This window comes from Podarcis vaucheri (genome assembly GCF_965113315.1).
Source record: "Podarcis vaucheri genome assembly, chromosome: 2".
NCBI lineage: Eukaryota > Metazoa > Chordata > Lepidosauria > Squamata > Lacertidae > Podarcis > Podarcis vaucheri.
In genome coordinates, this window is record NC_138760.1 from 45504745 (window position 1) to 45521585 (window position 16841).

The 16841-nt window shown below is 46.8% G+C and overlaps 1 protein-coding gene across 4 annotated transcripts in view; it reads left to right on the forward strand.

Moving 5' to 3' along the window:
• Nucleotides 1-16841, forward strand: part of PIK3R5 (phosphoinositide-3-kinase regulatory subunit 5) — a 60525-nt gene that overhangs the window by 37884 nt on the left and 5800 nt on the right. For all 4 annotated transcript variants that reach the window (XM_082213825.1, XM_082213828.1, XM_082213826.1 and 1 more), the window contains exons 3-16: nucleotides 63-163; nucleotides 3369-3437; nucleotides 4305-4443; nucleotides 7721-7790; nucleotides 8758-8932; nucleotides 9424-9580; nucleotides 9703-9786; nucleotides 10077-10818; nucleotides 11461-11611; nucleotides 11907-12032; nucleotides 12839-12967; nucleotides 13952-14045; nucleotides 15544-15620; nucleotides 15903-15996. In XM_082213825.1, the coding sequence (XP_082069951.1) occupies nucleotides 63-163; nucleotides 3369-3437; nucleotides 4305-4443; nucleotides 7721-7790; nucleotides 8758-8932; nucleotides 9424-9580; nucleotides 9703-9786; nucleotides 10077-10818; nucleotides 11461-11611; nucleotides 11907-12032; nucleotides 12839-12967; nucleotides 13952-14045; nucleotides 15544-15620; nucleotides 15903-15996 (2208 nt within the window). The remainder of the gene's footprint in view (nucleotides 1-62; nucleotides 164-3368; nucleotides 3438-4304; nucleotides 4444-7720; nucleotides 7791-8757; nucleotides 8933-9423; nucleotides 9581-9702; nucleotides 9787-10076; nucleotides 10819-11460; nucleotides 11612-11906; nucleotides 12033-12838; nucleotides 12968-13951; nucleotides 14046-15543; nucleotides 15621-15902; nucleotides 15997-16841) is intronic.

The window sequence follows — 16841 nt, forward strand, 5'->3', positions numbered from 1 at the left end:
ACTGAGTGCTCTGGAATTCGTTCCATGCTCAGAACGTGACCTGTTTCTTCATTTTTTGGCAGCTGGGCTTTGTCTGAATTGTTGGAGTCTCCAGGAGTTGGTCAGTCGTGATGCAGGGAACTACCTCATCCTTCTGGAGAAAATCTTGCAAAAGACCCAAGAGGTAAATCAAAGAGGGCAAGAGGAAAGAATATTTGTACAAAGGGAGTTCTTGCTCAGTCTGATGTGCGCGCTCTCTCTCTAAGAATCTGGAATACCTCTAGCACAAATAAGCATGAAAAGTGGCTGGTTGCTTTGTGCATCAGCCCAGCTTGCTGCTGATTTCAGTTTGCCTTTGACCAAGTTCTGTGCTCTGCATGGTGTTTCAACATGTTAAAACAATTTAAGGCAAAAGAGTAGATGCACACAATACCTTGGAATGGGAGTACTTCTTTCCAAAATGGCATCAACATGTCCTGGAGGAAGTCACTAGTTTTTGTGGCCATTTGTAACTCATTGCTCTGTATGTTGGAAACAGAATCTGGTGTTTAGGTCAGTTTGTCACTCACAGAATTGCTCCCCCCCCCTTTTGCACCCTGGGAACCCACACATAAGTGGATATGTCCCACTTTTTAAATGTTTAGTATTTTACAGGTAATAATAAACCAAGCAGTAATCTCACCCCCAGCCAACCAACCTGCCCCTGTACTTGATGTTGGTTGAATCCTGCTTGGAGTCAGGCATGTCTTTAGGGTAGCGACAAGGAACCTGTGGCCCTCTTGATGTTGCTGGAGCAGAAATCCCACCATCCCTGACCATTGGTCATGTTGGGTGAGGCGGATGAAAGTTGGAGTCCCTGGAGGGCTTCAGGTTCCTCACCCCCTTTTTTAGAGTGAGGTATCCGTATAGTTAAGCTATGGTTTTCCCAGTAGTGATGTATGGAAGTGAGAACTGCACCATAAAGAAGGCTGATCGCCGAAGAATTGATGCTTTTGAATTATGGTGCTGGAGGAGACTCTTGAGAGTCCCATGGACTGCAAGAAGATCAAACCTATCCATTCTTAAGGAAATCAGCCCTGAGTGCTCCCTGGAAGGACAGATCGTGAAGCTGAGACTCCAATACTTTGGCCACCTCATGAGAAGGGAAGACTCCCTGGAAAAGACCCTGATGTTGGGAAAGATGGAGGGCACAAGGAGAAGGGAACGACAGAGGACGAGATGGTGGGACAGTGTTCTTGAAGCTACCAGCATGAGTTTGACCAAACTGCAGGAGGCAGTGGAAGACAGGAGTGCCTGGCGTGCTCTGGTCCATGGGGTCACGAAGAGTCGGACACAACTAAATGACTAAACAACACTCTGGCCTCAGGAGCAGTCTCTGGGAACTTTTAAAGGACAGCAGTTTGCCAGTTACTTTGTTTTGCACATTGCTGCAAGGAGTGGGCACAAGACACCATTTGTATTACTTCTCCCCCCTGCCTCCCCACCCTGCAGCAGAATGTCTTGAGCCGGTGTTGACCTTGCTGTTTATGTGGCAATGCAGATACTGTGCATGGGATCCTATGGGATTCAGAGTCCTTGAGCATCATGGGTTGACTTGAGCCCAGCTCCGCTCTCTGTTATGCTGGATCTGGAGGTTTGAATTTCACTGCTGGGAAAAAGAGGACAATGAATGAGTTAGAACACCTGGGTCAGCAACTGTCAGAGTCAAGTGGAGATTTCCTACTTCCTGCTTTGTCCAACACCTCCCCATTAGGGAGCAATTGTCTCTCACATGGCAGAATGTTGGGAGCTGCTTGGCAGGCTGAGCTCCCCTGCCTCCATTGTTTCCCAGCTATTGTGATGGCAGGCCACTGGGGAATTGAGGAAGGGAGACCCCAGCTTGTGGCATGCAAAAGGCTTTCCAGGACTCTTGTTTGCAACAGGGTCACAGCAAGGTTGCTGCCCAGGGAATGAATGTAGCAGGTTTTCCTGTGAACCCGTTCGTTAGAAGCTGTTTCCCCCCGCCCTTTCTTTTTAAATTGTTGTCAGACAGTATAACTTCCTGGCGGGTTTAATGGAGGCCCTGCCCTGGCTATTCTGAGGAATTTTTGGCCTAAAAATAGTCTTGTGGCTCAACATGCACAAATCTGCAGCAGGTGAGAGCCTGCAAGAAGAAAATGTACTGCACTTAGAGGTACTATGTGCCACAGCATCATTATAGGGCCTTGCAAGAGCAGAAAGGGCTATAGAGGGGTTGTTCCCCTCTTCGTGGAGCTAACCACCTCTCTTCCTTCTCTAGGAGATACTTCAGTTATAAAAAATATAAAATAGTAATAATTAATAAAATGATAGTGATATAAATAATATTAGTAATGAGGAGGATGCACCTAAGTTGTTCTGTTCACAGACCAAGGTCCCCTTGTGCAATCGGACTTTCCCTCTCTGCCCCCCCCCGGTGCCCCTCTGCACCCACTAAATCTGCTCTAGAGAGTTGGGGAAACCCCAGAACAAATTTAGGAGGCACATGTGAGGAGGAGTGCGGGGAAGTCTTCTTGAGTAAGTGGACCTTATTCTACTCATGCAATGCCCCACTTAGCCCTACGCTGAGTTCCACATAATAAAAAACACACCACAAATTAGTATGATTAGTAGCAGCAGTAGTATTCAGAGTCCTACATTTTAAAGTGGATGATTCTCTCTACTGGCTGAGCAGTCTGACTATTGCTTTCCAGTGGCTTACGTAAGAAAACCACAGCATAAGAAATTTGACCTGGAGATCTTGATATCAATTTACCTGTGCTAGGGTGATACTGAGACCCTGTCACACAGCTTCTGTTGTATTCTGTTGTGCAACTTGCAGCCTTTGCAGCTGTTCTGACTAAAGATGCAAATATACCATGTTTGGTTGCTGAAATGCTGCTTGGTTTCTCTTCTTGATAAAGAGGAACTGTGTGAGAACTTCCCCCTCTTCTCTCTCTCTCTGTCTCTCTCTCTCTCTCTCAGCTTACCCAATGATATTCTACCACTGGATCAAAAAAAATCATATTGTTAGGAATGTTTACTAAGGTGTGCCAGGCACATCTTCTATATACAAAAAGGGAAAAAAATTGTTTAGAATGGCTAGGAAATCATGACACTCTTCTGAAATGTGAGGGCCATTTGGAGAAGGTGATTGAAGAACCCAAGAATGATGTGACTGGGCTCAGAGTCACCATAGAGGAGTGACTTGCCACTGCAACAAGTAACACCTGGAGAGTAGACTTTACCTAGAGAGAAGCAAATAGCAATCTTGTCAAGTCACACATCAATTCTCCTCCAAAGCTTCCAGGTGATCAGTTTGGGTAGCATTTCTTTGAGTAGTTTTACCAGAATCTCACTTCCCTCTTGTGCTTTCTTTTCTTCCTCTGCAGGTCCAAGAGAAATGCAACTATGATCTCTTTGCTCCACTGGCTCTGCTCTTCAGCTCAGCTGTTATGTGTGTAAGTTGTCCCAGCATGGCTGGTACGAATAGCTGAAGGCATTGGCTCTGTGGCTGTTAAAGTTGATGAGAAAACCTTTTGTTTTTGTTTAAAAATTTATATCTAGCTTTTCACCATGTAGGACTCAAAAGAGCTCACAGAAATTCATACATACAAAATTAAAACATAGATTAAACTTTGAGTTTCCCTACTGACTCAGGTCAACCTCTGTATTCCTGATTTTTAGGAGAACCATTGGTAGTTGGGATATTTTTATCAAGCTAAATACTGAGTGCTGGTTTACACATGCATGCTCATTGTGTGCTGACTTGTAACACTGTCTGATCGGTTTGATCACCACCAAAGAGCTTCTGTCTCACCTGATGTCAATTATTGGTACTCTTCAACAGAGGAAGTTCTAACTGTTGACTGCAAACTGAGTGCTGCAAGGATCCATTGATGAATTCTATATGTGTGTGAACCCCCCCAAAAAAACTATTTATTTGTTCCGTTTCATTATATGACTAACAGCAAAGTCAAATTACACTTTGGGTTTCACCTTGATGCTTTGCTTTCCTCTTTGTTGGTGGTGTGTGCACATCTTTTGGGGCTATCACTCAAAGCATTCAGCACTGTTGCTCAGCAGGGGAAACTCGAACTTAAGCCCATGTAGCATCAGCCCGTCTTCTTTTTCTCCAATGGCTTCCTTGGCGGGGGGGGGGGCGGGGGGGATTTTGCTGAAGGAACTTGATTACAGTGCTGGCAGCTGAAGCTGGCAGTGGGAAATGTGCATGGTTAAAGTTGCTGAATTCCTAAATCTGGAAGAAGATAAGGAGATGCTGGCCTCCACTTCTTGGTCTATTTATGCCACTGCTATTTTCTTTATAGACACCACACTTTCCTTCAGAGTCAGATTTCCTTCTGAGAGCCATGAGGACGTACAGTGACTTCCTCACCTGGCCTGTGCCCTACTGCAATATCTGCCAGGAGCTCCTGACCTTCATCAGCAATGAACTCAAAGCCCCAGGTAGGGATCCAGATTGTCTGCTCCCAGCAGGGTTCCTTCAGCCCTCTGTGGTGCTGACTCTTTCTTCTTGGGGGGGGGGTGCTTGGTGTTGATGAATAACTGAGAAACCTAAAGTTGCACCAGTACATTTATGGGCCATATAGGCATTGAAGCTAACACTGTGCTATGAACTGGAGTGGGCTGCATACATCGTGGCAAGGGTTATTGCCAACAATGCAATTATAGTCAAGACAGTGATCCTGATAGTTGATTTTTAAAACACTCATAGCCATATGTGTTCATGTAGAGGCACTCTCTACAGCAAGCACAACATTTTTGGAGGGTGTTTCATGCACATGCCTATATGAGTGTGGTGGCTTCATCCCACACCATAAGCCTGCTGGCATGCTGCATGGTGTGCAAATGGTGCCAGCACATAGGGTAAAAGCATTAAGGCTGTATCCTGATGAAAGAAGCTTACTCAGTGCTTGCATATCAACAGTATTGGTTCTGAAACAAGATGCATTATAGACTATATTGGATGGATTATTTACACAAGGCCCATCAAATAATGGTTAATAGAATCATAGAATTGTAGAGCTGGAAGAGACCCCAGGGGTCATCTAGTTCAACTCCCTGCAATACAGGAATTTCAGCATCCAAGGCAGACTTGTTTAGTCATTTGCCGTACTTTTCGCCCTATAGGACACACTTTTCCCCCTCCAAAAATGAAGGGGAAATGTGTGTGCATCCTATGGGGCGAATACAGGCTTTTGCTGAAGCCTGGTGAGCAATAGGGGTCGGTGCGCACCGACCCCTCTCCCTCTCGAGGCTTCAGAAAGCTCTGCGCAGCCTTAGGGAGCCTGGCTTCTCGCCGGGCTCCCAAAGGTTGCGCAGAGCTGCCTGCGCTCCCGGGCTCGGTGCAGCTCCGCGCAACCCCCTGGAGCGATGCCGAAGCTGCGCACAGCTTCGGCATCACACTGGCTCCCGTTCTGGGGGCTGGGGTCGGGGGATGCTCGGGCTTCCCCCGCCCCCAGCCCCGCGCCTGGGGGGGGTGTGGAAATATTTTTTTCCCCTTTATTCCCCCCCAAAAAAAATCCAGGGGCGTCCTATGGGCCGGTGCGTCCTGTAGGGCGAAAAATACGGTATATTGCTTTCAGAGAAGAAAGCACTTTAACCCACCGAGTGAAATCCAGGTGGGCTGATGGACTGTCCACATCTGAAATAAAGCCCCAGCACACAAAAGTATGTGCTACTATAAATTTCTTAATCTGGAAGGTGCCACTCTTCTTTTAGCATTTTATATCAGGGGTGGGGAATGTTTTTCTGCCCAAGGGCAAAATTCCCTAAATGGCAACCTTCCAAGGGCCACATACCAGTGCTGGTAAAAGTAGGCAGGGCCCGAGGTGAAAAGAAAGAAGAAACGAAGTGTGAAACAAGGGATGCAGTGTCATCCTTTGGACAATAGGCTACATTTCAGCCATGCAGTATCTCAGTTTGAGGACACATTCCAGCAAGGGTAGTATCTTCCTGTAGGGATTAAGAATGGGAGTACAGTGGTTTGTCTAAGGTTCCCCCTTCTGAAGTAGGATTTGAACCAGAGGCTGGAGAGCTCCTTTCAGTACTCTGACCTTTTATAAGCCCATGGTTTCCACCCAAGGATAGAACGTTTCTTGTGCAAAGTCATTTGCCTGACACAATGGATGTGGTTGCACTCCATTGCTCTCCTACCCTCCAGCTTCCCTTGAAAGGGGATGAATGGCTCATCGAAATGCTCCAGTAACAACAGAGAATCCATTCAGGTAGACTTGGACTTTGAATGGGTAACTGTGTCAGATAATTTCCATATGATATACTGGGACCTCTGGTCTCTGCTCGTGAACTATGGTGCAGCCTCTGCTTAATGAGCTTAGACTCTGCTCCCGTTGATTATCAGCACTCATAAGGGTTCTTAAAGTTTATGCAGTGGAAGCTTCTTAATTAGGCCATGCTGGCAGCCAGCCTTCTGTTACTCCTCATTAAGCAGTTTCCCCAATTAAATGGAGAGGCTTTCTTAGAAAGTGCCTGGGTGCCCAGCATTGTGTTTCAACCTGCAACAGATTCAGTGTCAGATTTACCTTGGAAGAGCCTATTAATGCCATTAGAGGTGAAATACAGGGTGTCTCTTTTTCATTTCCTCATTAAGGCTGCCAATTCCTTGCTTCTGCTATAAGACTTTCAGTAAATCATCACAGTTTAAATTGAACTATTGGAGTTCTTAGGAAAGCTGAAGTTTGAGAGAGTTCAGTATGTTTATTCATTATGTTGTGCCTCCAATCGTTAATCTGATTTATCTGTCAAATGCCCGAGGGTGCAAATACCCAGGGGCCCAGTAGCTACTGGTGCCTTAAAAAACATGTGCCTCATCCACACCATGTATTTAAAGCACATGGTTTCCTTCCAAAGAAACCCTGGGAACTGTACTTTGTTAAGGGTGTTGGGAATTGTAGCTCTGTGAGGTGTAAACCCCGGAGACACCATGCACTTCAAATGTATGTTGCCAGTGTGAAATGGGCCTGGTTACTACCTTATTGCTTTCTTGCAAATCATGTGACCACACGCAATAGAGAGTTTTTGAGTGGGTAAGTAAGAATTGCTCTGTGGGGTGCATGTCCTTCAGCTGGACTGTTTCAAGGGTGGAGAAGCTGCACTGGAAATGGGTAGAATATTTGTGAAACATGGAAGAACTGTTGGAGTAGCGGACATCGCGTAGGTAGCACTTTCTCAATGTGCAATGGCTAGAGACAGAATTCCGCAGTGGTGAATTATTGAAAGGAAGCAGTAGCTGAACACTCTTAAACAGGGGAATGCAAAACTTTCCAATTCCATTGGTGGGCTGACTTGAAGCTATCTTTCTCCAAGGCCGAGAAATTTGGAAAGCTGCTGTAAGCTTTTTGCTCACCTTGCATGGTGGATCCTTCAGTCCAACAGATTTGCTGAGAGGCAATTGGCCTGATGGGTTGTTTCACTGCTGCAAGCAAATTGTATATGCTTTCTTTCTTTCTTCTGCATAGCTCTACACATTTGGGGAAATCAATGTTGGTAAAAAAAACACTGTGTGTCAAACTGTTTGGGAGTTAGACCCTATCCAAGAAGATAATGGTGAAGCGTGGTATTCAACCTGAATTCCTTCTTCCATTCACCCCTGCCCCCGTGGGGTTCACCTGTCTCTTCCACCTGAGCCCACCAGTTCTGTGAGGTCTCAGTGAGAAGTAGATGCCACCGCTGTGTTTTAACAACCTTCCCTTTCTTTTAACAGGGATTTCATTTCAAAGGCTGGTTAGGGCAGAGCAGGGTCTGTCTGCAAAGAGCTGTGAGAGTTCCATTGTGTAAGTATCATGCAGAAATCATGACTGCTTTCTGTGGGTTAGGAAAGGGAAGGAGCTTTTTGGGATATTGTCCTCCTTTAAATTTCCCAGGGCCTCCTGTTGCTCAGGGCTTGGCTTGTACCAGGGCTCAGTCCCAGCATTTATTTTAGGTAACAGAGGAAATTCCTGGACTATATGAAGGAAGGATAAATGAAATAGTCCCCTGAGTATGCAGAGTGACTTTCCATCACTACTGAGTAGCTGTGAAACCCCCCAGACAAAAGATATGGCTCCCAGACCAGTGGTGGTAGGGTGACTGTAGGCAGGCTTGAGACCTGACAGATCGTAGGTCCCAACTGCACTAGCAGAATCCTGCCACTTAAACAGCCATGCCTTCCCCTAAAGAATCATGGGAATTTTGGTTTGTTGTTAGCAGGTCTCTGTTCCCCTCAAATAGGTACAGTTTGGGAAAGGAATGCGGATGGAGGGATCATAATGGATATGTACAGGATCAGCCCAGACTCTGAAGTGACCTGTGTCTGATCCTAAATTGATGTGTGTCTGCTGAAGTGCAGACAAGTCTATAACTGCCCCTTTTCAGTCCACCACCCCATCAGAGATGATATGGTTATCAGTTGTTCATGGATAGGGAGGGCTAGTTGTAGATTATGATTATTTCTCTGCAGTCTTATAACTGCTAGCTATCTCAACAATGCCAGGCTATGTTTTCTAAGCATGCTGGTTCATAGAAGGGGAGTGGGTGTAGAAAAACAGAAAAACTGTGCCATCTGCTGTTGCTTTGATGTGAATTAATTGAAGTATGGAGCCTCTGCATTTTTTCTCCTGCCCTCCAATAGCTCATAGACTATGAAAGTCATCTGTGGCCCCAGGCACAGATAAAAGTTGAGTCTCTCCATTTCTGAGTTGGGCTGTTAACAGCTTGCCGTCCTACTGCCTCTTCTCTCTTACCTATTCCCCACCCCCACAGAACAGTCCTGTTGCTGAACCCTTCAGAGGTTGATGGGGAGTTTCTCTCGGTCGCTGAAAAGTTGAGCACGGCAGAGCACTCCCAGCACACGGTACTGGTGACACTCCTGGAGCACATCTACCAAGCTAACTTTGGGACCAAATGTGACCTGCCAAGACTACGTGAAGTTCTCAAGGTAGGGAAAGCTGTGTGGCCTGGGGCCTTGGATGCATAGCTCTGTGGAATGATTACTGAGCGATCCTTAAGTTCCAGGAGTTTTCAGTCTTGAAGAAGCAGACGCTTTGATGGCAAATAAATCAAAACTGGCATAGCTAAGAAAGTGGCTTGGGTCAAAGGGTGAGAGAAGGAAGGATACTGAATAACTTGCATCGCATTGTTTGCAGGTTGTAGTTCAGGAAGTAGATTGGTTTTACCCTAAAAACCACAGCAATTTTTTTTCTGTGTGTGTGTGTGTGTGTCCTTGCAGCACTGCAGGATATTTACTTAAACTTAAATCCTCCTGCCTAAACTGTGTGATCCTGTTCCTTGCTCAGAAAGGGCAGCACAGCCCATGCATCATGGTTAAACTCTGTCCTCCCATCCTCCCACCTGTTGTATATTGTGTAGTGTGTGAAATGGATGCTAAGATACCAGATAGATCTTCTGCTGACTGTTCTCTCTCTCCAGCTGAAACCTTTAGAAAAGCTCATGGAGATATTTGCCAGCACCACAGAAGCTCAGGAGCTGGCAGTTGCCACCAGCAGTGACCTTTCCATGGCTAAGGAGCAGCTGGAATCTGCTTTGCTGGAGATTGCAAAGGCAGCCGGGCTGCCTGAAATCACAGGTGGGAAATTATTAGGGCAGTTTTTCCTTGGGGTGTGGTTGGGCATGTTTGGATGTGGTCAGTTCCATACCATCCTGAAGGAGCATGTTGCGCTCCTAACCTCTGGTTGCTTGTCTCTTTAGGGGAAGTCCAGCCTTGTAAACTCCACCTGATCCCCATCCCTGTTGCCCGGTGTTACACCTACAGATGGGATAAGGATAACTTTGGTAAGCTTGGAAACATGTAAGCAAGTTTGGCTTGATTCCAGATGTTCCTTGGCCCCATCATGGCTTCCCATTCACAGTTGTGTATGTTTCTTTTTCCCAAGCGGTGATAATCCTGGCAACATCAGCTGTGCTCTAGTTGGACCCTTGTACCCTACTACATCTCTAAATCTAAAGGCTGATCTTTCAGTGGGTGCTACTAGAGCAGAGCGTATAAAAGCAATCTCAAGTTTAAAACTGTATACATTTTCTCCTTTTCTATTCCTAATTTTGCACCTCTGTCCCTTTTGCAGACATCTTGAATGAGGTACTAGACAAAGAGGGGCACTTCCCAAAGCCTGTGGTTTTGGAAGATGAGGAGGAGGAGGAGGAAGAAGAAGCTGATGGCTACTGTCCAGAAAGAACTTCCCTGTTGACTTCCCTGGCTGCTGTCTCCAAGGAATCTGTGTATTCCGTATTGTCGGAAGTCAGTCCCCATGACTCGCAGGCACCAGTCCTCTCCACCCTTTCCAAAGACTCTGAGCTCTTGTTGGCCTCTAAAAACTCCTTGAAGACTTTTGTCTCCAGCCTGAAGGACTACACGGACAGCGGTTATGTGGAGGACAGTGACGAGAGCTCCGTTGAGCTGATGGGCCGCCTGGATCCAAAGGAGGAGAAGGCATCTCCCAGACACCGGTATCGCCTGAGCAACAGGATAATCAAGCTGTTCAAGAGCAAGAGCCAGCTCATCCTGGGCAGGGAATTGCGGGACGTTTCTGAGGTGGCGTCACTCTCACTGCCGCTGCGCCGAGCCGAGAGCCTCTACAACCCCGTGGTCAAAGAGCGCATCCCCACACGCTCACGGCGTGCACACTCTCTGCCGCAGCATGCACTGAGCGCCACGCTTTTCCAGACCCGTGTGCCGCAGAATGCCTGTGTCCAGCGCAGGCCCTTCCTGAGCTGTGACGAGGACACCAAGGTCTCAACACTGCGGGTGGTCGTGTTTGGCTCTGACCGCATCTCTGGGAAAGTGGCCCGGGCCTACAGCAATCTTAAGTGAGTGGCAGAACAGCCTCCTGGCTGCTGGTGATCTCCTCTACTTGCTGAGTCCCTGTTAAGGGATCAGCAGGCAGACATGGGAGGGATTTCCTCTTAACATCCCACTTACCTACCTTTGGCCCAAGGGGGTGGGTGATAAGGTCCCCTCTGGAGTTTCACATCACACCATCAATTCATATCCTATCTTACCCTTTCATGCCACCAATATGCCATGAAAATGGTCTCTGAAATGGGTTCTGAGCTCTGCAGTATGCCTAACTACTACAGTACTGTACCCTTCTTTTATACCTTTTGATGGATGCTAGCAGACTGTAGCACAGGGGTGGGGAACTGGGTCTGTCTGGATCCATATCCCCTCCCCACGGGCTGAGTTTGATAGGTAGTCATGACCACCCATGTTTCAATCAGCTGAAATTGCAATGAAGTCAGGTGAACCAGTTTTGCCTGCTGGGTTTCAGATCAAACCATGTGTTCAAAGGCACAGCATTCTGTAAGCCCTGGTGACCAGGCGTAGGGCAGGTGGGTGTGACTTGGACAAATAGGGAGGCTTGTTGGGATTAGTTAGGGCTGTGGACTGAAGACTGTAGCAAGGTGGTCTCCATCTCACTGTTTTCCATGTGTCCTATTCATTCGCTGCAGATCTCAGGAAAGCAGCTGCCCCTGGTTAACTCGGTACTTCAAACTGCAGTTTTACTATGTCCCCGTGAAGAGGAGTGGCTCTACCTCATCTGCACTGACCTACCCTCCTCCTTCTCCAGGAGATCCACATTCTCGTTCCTGTGGATCAATGGTATGCATTTGGGGAATGGCAGGCTTCCAGGGGGCATGTTCCATTATACCAGGACACACAATATCTTCACTTCTTTCTTTTGGAAAGAACCTTCTTGCATCTGAGATAGTGGGGATAGCCTGGCTTATGTGCCTCCACCCTAGGAATCAAGAACCTTTCACAGCAGGAATTTCAACCTTGATCTCTTTGGATGTTGGGAGCAATTTGGGCATCCTCTTGCTACGATTCTGGTAAGACCTGGTCATCGATAGCAGCAAGCTAGCTAATGGGCTATGCTTCTTTCTTTGATTTTCAGGATCCTAGTTTGGCAGGGTTGGAGAGCAGCACAAACGATATCTCGGTCTACATTGGTATGCTGGATCCATGGTACGAGCGCAATGTTCTTGGGCTAATGAACCTTCCCATAAATGTTCTATGCCAGGTAGGTCCTGAACTCTATACTGCTTATACTCTAAAACAGCAGTGCTCTCTTTTTGTAAGATCCAGGCCGTAGCAGTGTCCTATGAGCTTACACTCAGTCATCTCCCCCATCCTTGGAGCTTAGGTGCTGGTCAGTGTGGGTCTAGGGCCATGCTCAAGGCTACAGATTGCCATCACCGCTGCCATCTCCTCAGCTATCCCAACTAGGTGCCCACTCACTGATGTTGCCATCACCACCCACCAACTCACCAGCTATTGTTATTGGTGCTGGGTTCCTATGGGACTGTATGGAGCACTCTCCCCATCTACATGTATCTGCCTGAAGAAGGAGTCCTCCTTCAAAGCAAAGCACTGAAGAGAAGGCAGCTGCTGATAATGCTTATGCTTTTCTCATTTTTTCTGCAGTGGTTGGCGATTCTTTTTAAACAGAATTGTTGTGACCAAGCAGTGCACATTTTCCGGCAAATAGCCACGGGGTGCTCAAATGCTGACTCCTCTCTTGCTCTTGGAGGATGCCAGAGCTCAGTGGTAGAACACCTGCTTTGCATGCAGAAAGTCATGGGTTCAGTCCTCAGCAAGTCCCAGGGAGAGATGTCTGTCTGAAACCCTGGAAAACCAGTGCCAGTGAGTTTAAACAATGCTGAGCTAGAGAGACCAATGGTCTGACTTGGGATAAGGAAGTTGCTTATGTTGCTGAAGGAAGAGTTACTAGAGTAGGTGCTGCAGTTGAATCACCAGGGCATCCTTGGCCTAGACCTGTGTGTGTGTGTGAATGAGGGGTTTGTTCACTTTTTGCTCTTTCCATAGCAATCTGCCAAACCTGAGGGTGAGCCCCTAGAAGATACAGCAGAGCAGCTCCCCATCCTTGCTGACATGATCCTTTATTACTGTCGTTTTGCTACCCGCCCAGTGTTGCTGCAGGTCTATCAGGTAGAGGTGAGTATGGTCCTAAAGCCCCATGGGATTGGCCAAGCAGCTAAAGACTCACTTCATATTTGCTGGAGAGATGAGAAGCAATTGCGTGTCCCCTGCCTTGTGTTTGGCCAGGCTGGGCCTCCATGGTCTGAGCCATTGGTTTCACTCTGTAACAGTCACATTTGTCAAATATAGATAACTTGCAATGTGGTGGCCACTATCAGTTCACACACACACACACACACACACACGTACTCCTGTCTACTAAAAATGTTGTGTGTGCCTTAATGACAGGGAAATTGGAAGCCCCTCCATAGGAAATTGATATGGGTCCCATAAGAGAACAATTGTCTACTCTTGGAGAGGACCCAGATGCATGGTTGTCAGGCTCATGTGATCTTTAGGCGAATCACAGCTCATTTCCAATCCAGGACTGGAAACCCAGTTCAAACTGAGGCTTCCAGTTCTAGTTTAAGGCAAGCAATGGTTTGTCATAATCTTATTTTACCCAGTTCAGAAAAGATAACAAACTCTGGTTTACCATGAAATGAGAAATGAAAAGGTGTGTGGACATAAGTGTCTGATACTCTTTGTAAGTGTCTGATGACTGAACCACAATCTGAATGAAGTCACTGTGTAAATACGACCCAACTGCCTGACACAATCTTCTGCCTGTGGCTCCTCTTGAAGCCAACTCTGTGTGGCCTCCACACACACACACTGATGCTGGCTTCCTTCCTCCAGGCCTATTTGATATGCCGCATAGAGTGACTTCCTCAGCAGCATATAACTCTGGGTCCTTGTGTTCTTCTTTTCAGTGATGCCTTTGAAAGGACCTGGTCTGTGTTTAAAAAGTTGTGTATTGGTACTCTGTTCATTAGAATCCCATTTTTTGCCCCTAAGCTACTGGGTTGTTTTTAGAAAATGTTTGACCTAAAGAAGGGCTGAGCTGAATAGGGTGTCTCAGAAATGCTGGATTGACCTCTTCCTTCCTCAATTCCACAGCTCACCTTCATTGGAGGACAGACGAAGACAGAGATCTTCATCCACTCCCTAGAGCTGGGCCACTCAGCAGCCACACGGGCCATCAAAGCCTCAGGTATGCATCTGATCAATGTTGAAAGCAGGTTCTCTGTGACATCATTTTGTGCTCTTTAGTCCGCAAGAAACTAACACAGCTATTCCCCTGGAAAATGAAGGGGAGAACAGAGGTGGGCAGGAGGAAACCAAATTCCTAACCCATAGAAAAAGCAGCAAATTGAGAATTTGGACTGCATGATGATCTGCTGGGATGGGTATTCTCCTATTAATACACTGCTAGGATTAGGCACCTTTGAGACTCTTGGTGAATACAGACATAACACAGTAGTAGTAGTAGGGAGGAGGAGGAGGAGTTTGGACTTGGTATCCTGCCTTTCACTCACTTTAAGGAGTCTCAAAGCGGCTAACAAACTCCTTTCCCTTCCTCCCCCACAATAAACACTCTGTGAGGTAAGTGGGGCTGAGAGACTTCAGAGAAGTGTGAATCGCCTAAGATCACCCAGCAGCTGCATGTGGAGGAGCAGGGAAGCAAACCCGGTTCACCAGATTACGAGTCCACCATTCTTAACCATTACACAAGAGGACCTTTTGCAGTTGTACTGACAGACATGCATGCTACTGGGAACTCCCAACGCTGGACTTGCCTCTCCTCCTCTGCTTGAGGCCTGTTGCCTGTACTGGACTCATCTGTCTATCTGGTAGCCTCTGCTGCCATCTCCTCCTGCTGGGGAAAGTTAACAAAGCTGTGGACAGCAGCAGAAATGAGAGGATCACCCGCTCCTTCTCCTCCCCCTCTGCAACATGCAACAGAGTGGAGAGCCTGGTTTTCTTTATATCTTCACAGGATGGGGTGTGTTCTTTTCCTCTCTCAGACACCTATGTAGAGTAGGTTGATCAGTCCTGCAAAGTTACTTCCAGCTGAACTGGGGAATGTGGCAGCAGAGCATGGGGTGGTGAGCCTAGGACATGCAGCCTGCCTCAAGAGGCAATGCTGATGACTGGGGCAGCTTTTCAGTTTTTTTATTTGCACATCTGTTTGTTCTGTTGAGAAGCCTTCCATGTTCTGCTGCTGAAGAACTTGCTCTTATGTTGTGCCTGTCTTCCCCTTTGCTCTTGAGTATAATGTCCTGGGATACATTACAAGAGACTCTGCACTACATAGCCCTTGTCTGTAACAAAATACAGTGGTGCCTCGCAAGACGAAATTAATTCGTTCCGCGAGTTTTTTCGTCTTGCGAAGCACGGTTTCAGAAAAGTTTTGGAAAAGCTTCAAAAATCACCAAAGTCTTCAAAAACCTCAAAAAAGGCTACCACACCGTGTGCTATGAGTTGCTCCTCGAAGTCAAGTCGCAACTGTATTAACGGTTTTAAGAAAAAGGAAACAAACTTGCAAGACGTTTCCGTCTTGCGAAGCAAGCCCATAGGGAAATTCGTCTTGTGAAGCAACTCAAAAAACCAAAAACCCTTTCGTCTTGTGAGTTTTCCGTCTTGCGAGGCATTCGTCTTGCGAGGTACCACTGTACTACCTCCTCTCTTTCCCCCCTTTTTTGGTGCAGGTCCAGGTTGCAAGCGGCTGGGCATAGATGGAGACAGAGAAGCAATCCCACTAACACTACAGATTGCCTACAGCAAGGTAATTCAGAGGTAGCAGCTGCTGCTTGCTCCTATTGCTGATGTTTGCCTCTAATATTCAAGCCTAGTCCTTTAGCTGGGCTGGAAAGGAGAGGACCAGCTGCAGAGAGGCAAAATGCAGGGAATGAAGAGGCCACATGTGAGCGAAAGACTTGCACTCTGGAAGCACTTTTGGAGAATATTTTAATTAGATGGGGCTGGGGCTTTGAGCATCAGTTGCCCCCCCTTTCTTGCATGCTTCCACAGACTAGAGAATAACTGGGGTGCTGTGTGATCCCTCCAGAGAGCAGTCAGTGGACGGAGCCGCTGGAATGACATTCAGAAAGTCTGCACGACCATCAATCTCAGCAAGACCTGTAAGAAACAAGAAGAGCTTGGTGAGTCTTTATGCTAGGGTGAACATGACTTTTTGCTACCTTCTCCCAGCACTTAGGTGGAGAATGGGCCAGGTGATTTGGAGAAGCCCTGTGCAACAGATGCAGCTCCTGATGTAGATGAGCATGCTCTTCTCAGTGTGTGTGTGTGTGTGTGTGTGTGTGTGTGTGTGTGCAAGCTGTTTTGTCACGTTTGTGTATTTATCTATAAATATATATATGCTGTCATCTTGTTCTGATGGTTCCTTGTTTTGCTGAAGCATATTGAAGGGAAGCTGCTGACATGCACATTTGGAATGGAGTTATGCCAGTTCTGCCAGGCAAGGAAAAGGCTACAGCACACAAAATCCACACAATCTGGCTCTGTTGCATGTGTAGTTAGCCCCTTGGGGATTTCAAAACCTCTTACAGATAGTGGGACAGTTGGCACATTGGCACAAGAATGTAGGCCAGACTCGAAACCACCACCTACCTGGATTACTGCTTCTGCCTGTTGCATTTCTGTTGACCAAACGCTGCAACTTCCTTTTTCATCCCTCCCCTTTTGCTTTTTAAAAACAAAACTAATCTGCCAGAGTCATGCAATAATACATTTGGCCACAAGGTGTCACAAACTTTCTGGCCAATGCTGCAAGGACTCTGGCTCACCTTTTGCACGAAACTCAGGGTTGACTCTGGTCCAGCTCTTTTAAAGAAAATCTGTTGTTAGTCCACTAAAGCAACTGGCTTTCGATTTGAAATACTCTTAATTGCTTGCATAGACTGAGTGGGGTTTCCTCACTGAAATACATTTTTACGAACCATCTAGCACAACATCGCAGATTGGTTCTTGGATTTTGTAAGGTGTG